The 12253-nt window shown below is 45.2% G+C and overlaps 1 protein-coding gene across 1 annotated transcript; it reads left to right on the forward strand.

Annotated features, from left to right (window-relative positions):
* The first annotated feature begins 4514 nt into the window (after positions 1-4514).
* Positions 4515-6944, forward strand: RHOB (ras homolog family member B). Its single transcript, XM_053587625.1, has one exon. It carries the CDS (start codon positions 4906-4908, stop codon positions 5494-5496), a length of 591 nt encoding a protein of 196 aa, XP_053443600.1. The 5' UTR covers positions 4515-4905; the 3' UTR covers positions 5497-6944.
* The last annotated feature ends 5309 nt before the right edge of the window (positions 6945-12253 follow it).

A 12253-nucleotide genomic window follows, 5' to 3' on the forward strand; every position in this document is an offset into this window, starting at 1 on the left:
ACAGAGGGTGACAAAGTGAGACTCTGTCTCAAAAATAAATAAATAAATATTGTGAAGAGTATATGTGTGGTGACTCACACCTGTAATCCCAGCACTTGGAGAGGCTGAAGCTGGGATGATTGCTTGAGCCCAGCAGTTCAAGATCAGCCTAGGCAACAGAACAAGATCTCATCCCTATAAGAAATTTAACAATTAACCAGGCATTGTGGCACGTTCCTATAGTCCCACCTACTCAGGAAGCTGAAGTATGAAGATTGCTTGAGCTCAGAAGTTCAAGGTTGTGGTGAGCTATTATCTTGCCATGGTACTCCAGTCAGGTCAATAGAGCAAGACTCCATCTCTTAAAAAAGAAGCAAAAAGCTGAAATTAATTTGAACAATAACGTGGGTCATTATGAAAGTTTTGAGATACATAAAAATCAAGAAATGTAAAATATGAGTGGATAGAAATAGAGAAATCACTCCAGCAACACTGATAATCCAAGCAAGTTGAAACTTACACAGGTAAATCAGAAATGATGCTGCCGGCTGTGTTTCTAGGAAGTGAAATAATGGACCACAATATAGTCTGCCTCAAAACTTTCATAGTGACCTACATATATCTTCTGTATCCAAAGTACTACCATTTCAACATGTAATTTATATAAAAATATGAAAACAAACTATTTTACATGTTTTTTAATCTAATTCTTCAAATTCTAGTTGTTTTTTTTTTAATACTAACAGCACATCTCAGTTTGGATACATTTTCATCAAAAATAATCTATATTTACATTTCATAAAATTTCTGGATGAAAAAGTAGATTTGTGGGTGGCTCAAGGAGTAGGGCACTGGTCCCATATACCAGAGGTGGCGGGTTCAAACCCAGCCCTGGCCAAAAAAAAAGTAGTTTCATATACCTAAGTTGCTTTATACATATCTAAACTTTTCCCCCAAATTGAATCAAATATCAGTTCTTAAATGTATTTAAAAATTGAATAATGTTGAACCCAGTTTCTCAGTAGCACTGGTGACATTTCAAGTGCTTAAATAGCCACAAGTGGTGGCTACTACAGTAACAGGGCAGTTTTAGGGAGATCAGGAGCGGTCCACTGCCCACTGCTCATTCCCCTTGGCCTGGCCCTGGGCTGGACAGATGGAGTGTCTGATCAAAGTTCAATGCTCACCTTCTTAAGTTTAACAGTCTAGCTGTGGTGGTTCTGAACCCAACCTTCTTGTTCCTAGAAAAGGATATTTCACCTGTTGTTGAAGTAGCTTGAGGGTTCCCCAGCTAAGTAACTCAGGCCTGAATGGGCTCCAAGAGGTCCAGATGGAACTGCCTCAGTTCTCCCCTGCAAAATAGCACGGCTAGTTTTAGAACTTTTCCATTTTTAAAGTTCATTGCATAGAGATGGAAGATTGATAATTTTCCCAGAGACTTGAAACTACTCCTTAAATTAGAAAAAATTTAAAAAATCAAATGGCTGTCTGGAATGTCTATGGTATTGCTTGTTCCCAGTAAATGCTTATTGGTGAATGAATTATTACTTCTAATTATACCAGAGTATCCAACAACGGCTTTCTTAACTGGGGAAAGAACGGAATGATTTTGTGGCTAAAGTTATTTTACATTTCTGTACATTGCAATTAGGAAAAAAATAAAGTCTACTGCTTTATAAGTTAGTGAGATTCCATAGACTCTTTCTTCTATTCTCTTTTAGAAGTCACTATTTAATTAGGAAGGAATTTATTTTTTTTAAATGTATGTAAAAAGTTGTGTGTATGTATAAATATATATGTGAATAATTTCTAAAGAATTTACTAGCAAAACATCCTTTTACGTTTTGTGAAAAAATTTTAAAATATTCATAAAATGCACGTGCATGCTTTTTGACTAAATATAGATAGTTTATAATTTCCACAAGGTGGCACTAAAATCTAATGAAAATTCCAATCTCTGGCCTGGTCTTGTTGAGGAGTAGGGAATGATTTCCGTAAGATACATACTGAGCAAAATATACAAACAAAACAAAACCTACCAAATAAATTAGGTTGAAGATTGAGATTGATTAATAGTGTCCTTTTGTCTGAAAGATAATTTTCTTTCTCTCGCTATTGTGGCTATGTTATGTCATACAATGAATCTATATGCTAATGAAATTAATGAATTAAAATGATTTGTTCTTATAGAAGAATCAGATTTTATTCTTGTCCTTCAGTGGAAGTGCATAATGAAGGGTGAGTGACAGGGGAGAGAATTTTAGGGCATATCTCCTAGTTTGGAAAAGTTTATCCTGTGAATGGGGCAGTCTCGGAAGCAGCCATTCTTCACAGAACTTGATAAAGAATCCTGGACAAAAAGAAAACAACAACAAAATAACATGAGGAGTTCCTGCAGAACACAGATTTTTTTCTATTTGATTACTTTGGCATATTTATCAATTGTATATTTTTAGAAATTATTGTGATATTGAGATTTGAGCTTGGAACACCTCATATGTAATATGTTGGGAACTCAGGAAATGAGTGAATTTAATTCCTCTTCCTGATTCTTTGTATTTAAGTTTTTAAAAAAACACATGGTATAAAGCTTTAATTGTTTTATATTTTCTTAATATTTGAAGTTTAAGGACATAGCCAAGATTCCCAAGCTATGTTAAGACCAAAAGCAGTGTTAACAATACAGCTCGACAAAGTTTTGACTGAAAGAAGAAAAATTGGTGTAGATAAGATTTTTCAGACCAGGCTAACTGTAAAAAAAAAAAAAAAAAGGTTCCAGATTGGCGCCCTTGAAAAACCATTTACTTCCTGACAGATCTGTTCTTTAAGCCTGAAAAACAAACCAACCAACAAAAACGCTGGGCATCTTAGTGAAGCTAGCTCAGTGTGAGGGAAGCACAATGTTTCTGGTCATTTCCCTGGGGGACAGTCCCTACAGGATGGACTCCAGGGGTCAGCTGTACTACTGTCTCATTGGGCCTGATTGCATCTTTGGAGCCATATGGAGACCTAGATCTTAACACATGAATTATATGTACTCACACCCAGGCTCCAGGCTCTGCCACAATGGTTCCATCGGTCTGGTTGGATGATTGTTTAAGCAGAGTCTGGAGTTGAGGTCAGAAACCCCTAGAAAGTTCCAACTGAACACTTCTGGGTTAATTGTCCAGTCATTTGACTTGTCAAGGTCCAGGCATTGTGCTGGGTCTTCAAGATGCTGAGATCAGATAAAATCCGGGCCTTCCAACAACTCCTTGTCCAGAGACTCAGACAGACATGAAGCAATAGCTTCATTGTGGTATGATGTGTCTCTCCTTTACTGAAAAACCAACATGCATCCTACAGTAAATGGATACAGCCCAAGCGCAACCTGTTTAGTTGGTAGTTAGCCCCAAATGGAGTTTCAGCTCCATCAAGTGCATCTAAGTTATTCTCTGTTCCTAGAATTTACCCTGTGCTTTTTCATCTTTGGGCTTGGGTTCATGCTGTTCCTCTATCCTGGGAGGTCCTCTGCAACTCTCCCTTCTCCCATCTTCTGTTCACTATCCTATGTCTATCCTAGACATAGGTCCTTCTAGATCAGGGGTAGTGTCACTTCCTGCAGGATCGCATAGTAGAGATCTAGCCTCCTACCAGACAGTACCTTGCTGTGTCCCCACCTGCAAGCCCCCCCCCCCCAACCACTTGGAGGCCTTAAGCCTTTTCATCTGCTCCTGGGTTTGGGGTGGTTGGAGCCTATGGTCTCTGGTTTAAAGACCAGGATCAGAATTAATCATGCAAAGCAGGGCCAAAGCTGCCTTTCCCTGCCTGGTGACTTCCTCCAAGTGGACTAAGCTCGACCTTCCCTTTTCATTGTTCTAAAGTTCAGGGTTCCTTCACTTAATCTTCACCTGGAGACCCCAAGCTGGGGGCCCTGGAAGGGTGGCAGGCTGAAGGACTCTGAAAAGCGGAAAGGCTCAGTCCCTGTCGCCTCAGGGGGTCAAACCTAGGTTGACGAGCGAGTACTGGGGTGGAGGTATTAGACCAAAGAAGGGGCCACTTCCAAAAGAAAGGGAAAAAACATTTTTGCTTGGAATCAAAAGTGTGTATGTTTGTGGCTATTTCTTTAAAAACAAACACACATTAAGCTGACCAGGTCCCACCACCGGCCCAGAGTTTGCTGAGAGCGGCAAGTCTGAACCAGAGGGAGTAGCCAACGCCCCACTGAGTGCCGCGGGTCTCGTAGCCGCTCACCCACACCCTGCGAGCTCCAGACAGCCAGCTCTCTGGTTCCGCGCGCAGAAGCTGCGGCGAAGGCAGGGACCCTGGTGCCGCCAGAGCCCCGCAGCGCCAGCCCGGGCGCAGACTCCGCTGCCGCCGCCTATCCCAGCCCCGCGGCCTGGGCCGTCAATCAAACTGCCCCGGCCCCGCCTGCGGGCTGCAGTGGGCGACCAATCAGAGCCGAGCTCCGCAGCGATGAGCTCAGCCGGCTCGCTTCCCATTGGGCGGCTATATTAAGAAAGTGGCCGGACTCTTTAAATAGCGGGCGCTAGGGCCGCAGCCCTCGTCTGCCACCGCAGTCTGGCTGTTGTCGTTCGCTCTACTGTATTCTTAGCGAGGCCTAGCGAGACCCGACAGGGAGTTAGGCCGAGTCAATAGCCCGTCCTACTGTTGCGCACAAAGCCACCGACTCCCGGCCTGGGTTGAGCAGAGCGGTCACCGCCTGGAAGCAGCGCGGAGAGACGCACGGAGCGCCCTATGCCCCCGCTCCCCCACCGCCCCCGCCGCCGCAGCCGAAGCGCATCGAGAGAACACGCCACCGCGGGGCCCGGGTGCAGCTAGCGACATTCGCCCCCAGCGCGCAGCCCGTGGTGAGCAGTGAGCGGCGAGCGGGACGGCAGCGAGGCGTTCGCGGGCCCCCTCCTGCTGCCCGGGCCCGGCCCGCTCATGGCGGCCATCCGCAAGAAGCTGGTGGTGGTGGGCGACGGCGCGTGTGGCAAGACGTGCCTGCTGATCGTGTTCAGTAAGGACGAGTTCCCCGAGGTGTACGTGCCCACTGTCTTCGAGAACTATGTGGCTGACATCGAGGTGGACGGCAAGCAGGTGGAGCTGGCGCTGTGGGACACGGCGGGCCAGGAGGACTACGACCGCCTGCGGCCGCTTTCCTACCCAGACACCGACGTCATCCTCATGTGCTTCTCGGTGGACAGCCCGGACTCGCTAGAGAACATCCCCGAAAAGTGGGTGCCCGAGGTGAAGCACTTCTGTCCCAACGTGCCCATCATCCTGGTGGCCAACAAGAAAGACCTGCGCAGCGACGAGCACGTCCGCACGGAGCTGGCCCGCATGAAGCAGGAACCGGTGCGCACGGATGACGGCCGCGCCATGGCCGTGCGCATCCAAGCCTACGACTACCTCGAGTGCTCCGCCAAGACCAAGGAGGGCGTGCGCGAGGTCTTCGAGACCGCCACGCGCGCCGCGCTGCAGAAGCGCTACGGCTCCCAGAACGGCTGCATCAACTGCTGCAAGGTGCTATGAGGGCCGCGCCGCCCCGCCTGACCCTGCTGGAGCGGCTCCCCCTCCTGGGCCCGTCCCCCACAAGCCCGGAGAAGGGGAGACCCGCACCCCTCGAGGACCCTACCAGACTGCCTGGCATCTGTCTGCTGGCGGCTTTGGTTCGCTCCGAGAATCGGCGTGGGCACCGGGCGCCCCCTTCCCAGTGTCTGTGTGCGTCCAGCTGTGTTGCACAGGCCCGGGCGACCCGCTGAGTGCCAAGGGTCCCCTGAGCATGCTTTCTGAAGAGCCAGGCCTCAGAGTGCGTGGCTATGTGTCTGTTAGACTACCCTCGCTCCATTTTCACCCCACCCCCACCTCTGGTCCCGGGGGCGAGATTGGCGCCGGGCTGTGGCCGCGCCCCATCAGATGTTCGCCCTTAACCAGCCAGCGCCTGCTATCTCTTGTCTGTAACATAAACCCTGGAAACTGCGGAGGGGAGGGCTGGGAGGATTTGGGGGGGGGATGCTATATAAATATAGATATAATTTTATTTTCGGAGGTAAGATAGTGTTACTTAATGGTGGTGGTGGACAGTGACCAGGGACAGCTCTGGCCCTGGTTGACTCGGCGCCCATCCAAGCATGAACAGGACTTGGACATCTTTCAGACCCCTGGGGAAGACATTTGCAACTGACTTGGGGCTGAGAGGACACAGCTTCCGGACACTGCGTCTCCTTCAGGCCAGCCCTCACCCCAAGCCCTCACCAGCCACCCTCACAGCCACTGGTGGAAGGAGGAAGGGTACACTGCGGGCTCGTTTTTGCCATAAGCGAACTTTGTGCCTGTCCTACAAGTGAAATTGTTTGGTCCAAGAAACTGATGTTATTTGATTTATTTAAAGGCTAAAACTTGGTTTTTTGGGGAAAAATTCTTTGCACAATTGTTTCATTGTTTGACACTTAATGCATTTGTCATTTGCATAAGACAGTAGCATTCTGACCACACTTGTACGCTGTACGCTGTAACCTCATCTACTTCTGATGTTTTTAAAAAAATGTTGATGACTTTTAAAAAACAAGGAGAGGGAAAAAAACCCCACTACTTTTTGCTTTGTTTTCTTGAAAAAGGTGTCTGACACTGTTTTGCGATTTTATTTGTGCAGGTTATGCACACGGTTTTCATAAAGAGCAGTAACAAGTATTGGGGCCTATTTAAAACCTTTTTTTTTTTTTTTTTCACAAGGCAGCCTCTAAAGCTATGTGAAATTTTCTCTGCATTTCTGTACAGAGAATAAACCTGCCCCTCCCTATTTGCTTTCTTCCCCTCCCCTTCCCAGTGGTACTTCTACTAAATTGTTGTCTTGTTTTTTATTTTTTAAATAAACTGACAAATGACAGAGTGGTGAGCTTATGATGTTTACATAAAAGTTCTATAAGCTGTGTATACAGTTTTTTATGTAAAATATTAAAAGACTATGATGATGACATTTATAAAATGGCTCTTGTGGTTTAATCGTGTGTAAAAATATCTTTGTGAGTTTAGGATAAGGGAAGAATTGGTGGAGTGCTCACCCCCAATTCCTTTTCCCTCATAAGGTTGTGATCTCTTTGGAGCGTGGGGGTGGGGTGGGGAGAAGGGTTGGGTGTCCAAGGAGAGCAGATGGTTCTGTCATCTTCCCAGAGGAGATGAGTGGGTTAACCCAGACACCAATGCAAAAGCCTTTGATCTAATGTGTATTCAGTCCTTTTTATTTAATACTGGTTTTATTTCATCTGTATGTCTTAAAAACACTTGTGTCTATCATCGGGCTTTGCTTATACTTTGAAACTTGAAAAGTTGTCATTTGTGCATTTTAAATTTAGATAACATCTTTTTTTGCTAATCATTGAAGCTTTACTTCAGAAAGGTTGGTTACTAGGTTTTCTCTAGAACATCAAGGGGTTGCACAATATCCAGGACATTGCAGGTTGTTGTCTTTGGGACTAGAACTGAGTGGAAGTGGGCAAAGAGTTCAGACAAGGTGCTGATTTTCTTTTATTATCCAATTTTCATCTGCCCAGGAACCTAGAATGTTTTATTCTAAGTATGGAGAAGGGCCATATTGTCAACTGGATGTTTGGGGCGGAGCAGCCACATTTGGGGATTCAATCATGATGAGCTCTAATTGTAGACACTTTGCCTTGCTGCAAAGTGGTCCTTGAAGCTAGACAGGCTGATTTATATTGGACACCACAGTTGAATCCTTCTGCAGGCATGTTGCCCGACAGTGTCAGCTCTCAGCAGAAGGTGGCTAATAGTGCCAACTTCTCCCGACTACCTAAGAAGGGTGGTTTTTGTTTTTTGAATCAGCATTTTCTGGGTTTCTAGTACTTAGTTCCCCCCCATCCCCACACCCAGGGAAAAGACAGAGAAGATCTCTTTGAAGTTTTCTGCTTCAAAGCCGGAGGCTTCAGTTTCCCTGTCTTCCCCCACCCCTAAGAGCTTTTGTTAAGTGAAGAAAACCTGGTTGGTGGTGACCTTTCACCCACTTAAACACTGGCAGTCACTGGACCTCCTGCTCTGCTGAGGCAGGCACATTGAATTAACGGGTAGAAACCGAGGGGAAGAGGGTGGCTTCTTTGAGCAACTGCGTGGCTCCTTTCTGGGTCCCTAGACTACTCACAGCCTATTTTTTCTTTTTCATTTTAAAGACAAAACTTCCCATTGAAAAACAAAGTTTATTTGCAGGTTTTACAGCTAGCAAATCCTTTGGTACCAGGGAGTGCAAGATCTCTGTGGGGGAAGAGCTCAGACTTGGGCTGAATGCCCAGGAGTCGGCTATGCAACCAGCCAAGAGCCTGGAGACCCAACCCTCTGAAAGGCACTTTTCAGGGTTTCTGCCTGCTCAAATCTGCCTGGTACCTAGAGCTGTCTGTTTCTTATATTTTGGGGAGACAAACACTCAGATGACACATGGTGGCCTAACTTATGCTTGTTTTAAAATGCATGGCATTTAATAATCTTGCCGGAACACACTCTTCTTGCTGCAGTGGGATCCAACTGGAACGTATAAAGAGGAATTGCTGTGGGCTGGAAAATCAATTAGGAAAAAGAGCTAAAACATCTGGTGTTACTCGTAGAATATGAAAATTCATTTTGCACATTTAAAATAAATGTGCTGAATTCATTTAATTGCCTGTTGAACTATTTTGTGGAAAATAGTGGATGTTTCATTGATCTTGGGCATTTTATAGCAAGGGGCATTGTCTTGGGTTCTCCTTTAATATTAATCTTAAATCAATCTGGATTGTAGTTCTAAGGTCTTTTTCACATGTGTTTCAGTAGAACCCAAACTGTGAACTGTGGTTTGCAAACTCACATCTGCAGCAGAATCACATGGTGGGTGGGTTAAAACACAGATTGCAGGGACCAGTCCCAGAGCTTCTGATCCAGTAGGTGGGCTGGGGTTCAAGAATTTGAATTTCTTATAAGGCCCTAAGTGACATTGATGCTGGTGGTTTGGGGACTACACTTTGAGAACTACTGGCTTGGAATGAGGGAGTGTCCTCAGTGTGCAGAGGGAGGTGTTTTCCTCTGGAAATAGATCAAATTCCATGGATTTATAGTACTGTGCCCTGAAGTCTTGATTCCATACCCCAGGGAGTACAGAGCTTCCAGAGAGCTTTCCTTTTAGGATAAACTGATCATAACTCCTATCTTCTTCTCTTCACATTCTTACACAAAAATAGGCTTAATGCCCTTCCAGAGATTTAGTTCTGCCATTTCTGAATTCTGATTGCAGCAGCACACATCGGCATCTACTTTGTGAGCTCTTTGAGACAGATAGAAAGCAATAAGAAACAGTCCTTGCCCTCCTGGAGCTCGTTCATAGCCTGGTGGGCCAGGCAATTGCAGGAATGCATTCACCAAGACCCAGACTATGTACAACATGCTGAGACGAGGTTAGACCAGGGCCCAACAGAAGCCCAGGACAGAGATGCTCCAGTTTGCCTGGAACGCTGGGGAAGGTGTCACAGAGGAGACACTTGGGCTGAGTCTTAAAGCAGGCATAAGTGATGTCTAGATGGAAAAAATCATGGGTGTAGGGTGGGGTGGAGTCATTGGGCCATTAGGACACTGATGATCTGTACAGCTTCATTTTGTTACTGTGGGGTTCGGCCTCTGGGGGATAAAGCTCTCTTGGGTGAGAACTACTTTCTACTTTTAGTCCATCTAGCATATCTGTATTTCTTCAGTCGAGAAAAATGGTCTTACCCAGCCAAGTAAAACACAGCCTCTCCGCTTCCCTGCCTGTCCACAACACAGGGAGCACCTATCTAACAGGCCAGGGGAGAAGTCGGGTGATGAGCGTGTCATTGTTTCCTCTGTGCCTCCCAGGGATGTTGCACAAGGCTTAGCTTTGTGATCACTCACACCCTGGGGAACATACGCTCTGGCCTCTAGGAGACCATGAGACCACAAAGGAGCCTTATAGCCCATCTCCTTGGGTCCTCACCCCTTTATTTGGTTCATCTTGTGGCTGGAGGGAGACCTGGGCTCTCAGACTGTTTTCCCAGTCTCACATCCCCTTTTCTGGCCTGGGAGCTAAAAGTGTAAAGGATCCCAGGTCCCTTCCTCCTGTTCATTATTTTATTTAGTTTTTTAATGCTTTCATCAAATCCTGATACATGTTTATTCTTTTCATCGACAAATATTTATTTATTTATTTTGAGACAGTCTCACTATGTTGCCCTGGGTAGAATATTGTGACATCACAGCTCACGCAACCTCAAACTCTTGGGCTTAAGTGATTCTGCTACCCAAGTAGCTGGGACTATAGGCACCCGCTACAATGCCCAGCTATTTTTTTGTTGTAGTTGTTATTGTTGTTTAGCAGGCCCAGACTAGGTTCGAACCCACCAGCCTCGGTGTATGTGGCTGGCATCCTAACCACTGAGCTACGGATGCTGAGCCAACAAATATTTATTGTTGACTAAAAGATTCTGGGTCTTTCAGACTCCTGTTAGGAGCCTGGGATACAGTACATAAAGAGTCAGGCATTTCCTCTCCCCTGGTAGTTTTCAGCCTAGTATGCGTCTAAACATGTAATAATGATGATGTTGATGATAACTAACATTTATTGACTATGCACCAGGCACCATTCCAAGCCTTTTATCTGTTATTTTAATTAAATCCTTGTATTAGTTATCCATTGCTGCTTAAAAAATTATTTCCAAACTTGGTAACTTAGAACAAAATGTATTACCTCTGAGTTTCTGTGAGTCAGAAATTGAGGTACAGCTTAGCTGGGTCCTCTGCTCTGGGTCTCTCAGAAAGCTCTAATCAAGGTGCTGGCTGGGGTTGCATCTATCTTAAGCCTTAGTTGGTGAAGAATCTGCTCCCAAGCTCACTCATCTGGCTGCTGGCAGGATTCAGTTCTTCACTGTGGAGGCTGCCCTCAGTTCCTTGCCATGTGGGCCTCTTCACAGGGCAGTGCTCAACAGGGTGGCTTGCTTCCTCAGTGTGAGCAAGAGAAAAAGAGAGAGAGTGTGAGCAAGATATTTTATAACCCAATCTTGGAAGCGACAGCCCATCACTTTGCTGTATTTTATTTATTAGAAACAAATAACTGGGTCTAGCCCACATTCAGTGGGAGAGGATTGTACAAGGACATGAATACCAGAAGAAAAGGATCACTGGGAGCTATTTTATTTTATTTTAGAGACAAGGTCTTGTACTATTGCCCAGGCTAGAGTGCAATACCCTGATCATAGCTCACTGCAACCGCAAACTCTTGGCTCAAGAGATTCTCCTGCCTCAGCCTCCCAAACATCTGAGACTACAGGCATATGCCATCATGCCTGGGTAATTTTTTTTTTTTATAGAAATGGGGTCTTGCTATGTTTCCCATACTGATCTTGAACTCCTGCCCTTCAGTGATCCTCCTACCTCAGCCTCCCAAAGTGCTAGGATTATAGGTGTGAGCCACTGTGCCCAGATAGGGCCATTTTGTTTTATTTTATTTTATTTTATTTTATTTTATTGTTAAATCATAGCTGTGTACATTAATGCAATTATGGGGCACCATACACTGGTTTTATATAGCATTTGACATATTTTCTTTCTTTCCTTTTTTTTTTATTAAATCATAGCTGTGTACATTAATGCGATCATGGGGCACCATACACTGGTTTTATAGACCATTTGACACATTTTCATCACACTGGTTAACATAGCCTTCCTGGCATTTTCTTTTTTGTGTGTGTGGTTTTTTTTTGGCCGGGGCTGGGTTTGAACCCGCCACCTCCGGCATATGGGACCGGTGCCCTACTCACTGAACCACAGGCACCGCCCCTGGCATTTTCTTAGTTATTGTGTTAAGACATTTATATTCTACATCTACTAAGTTTTACATATACCCTTGTAAGATGCACCGCAGGTGTAATCCCACCAATCACCCTCCCTCTGCCCACCTCCTGCCTCCCTCCCCTCCCTCTCCCCATTCCCCATAGTCTTAGGTTTCATAGTAGGGCTGAGTACATTGGATACTTTTTCCTCCATTCTTGAGATACTTTACTAAGAAGAATATGTTCCAGATCCATCCATGTAAACATGAAAGAGGTAAAGTCTCCATCTTTCTTTAAGGCTACATAATATTCCATGGTGTACATATACCACAATTTATTAATCCATTCGTGGATCGATGGGCACTTGGGCTTTTTCCATGACTTAGCAATTATGAATTGGGCTGCAATAAACATTCTGATACAAATATCTTTGTTATAATGTGATTTTTGGTCTTCTGGGTGTATACCCAGTA

The sequence above is a fragment of the Nycticebus coucang genome, chromosome 4 (assembly GCF_027406575.1).
Source record: "Nycticebus coucang isolate mNycCou1 chromosome 4, mNycCou1.pri, whole genome shotgun sequence".
NCBI lineage: Eukaryota > Metazoa > Chordata > Mammalia > Primates > Lorisidae > Nycticebus > Nycticebus coucang.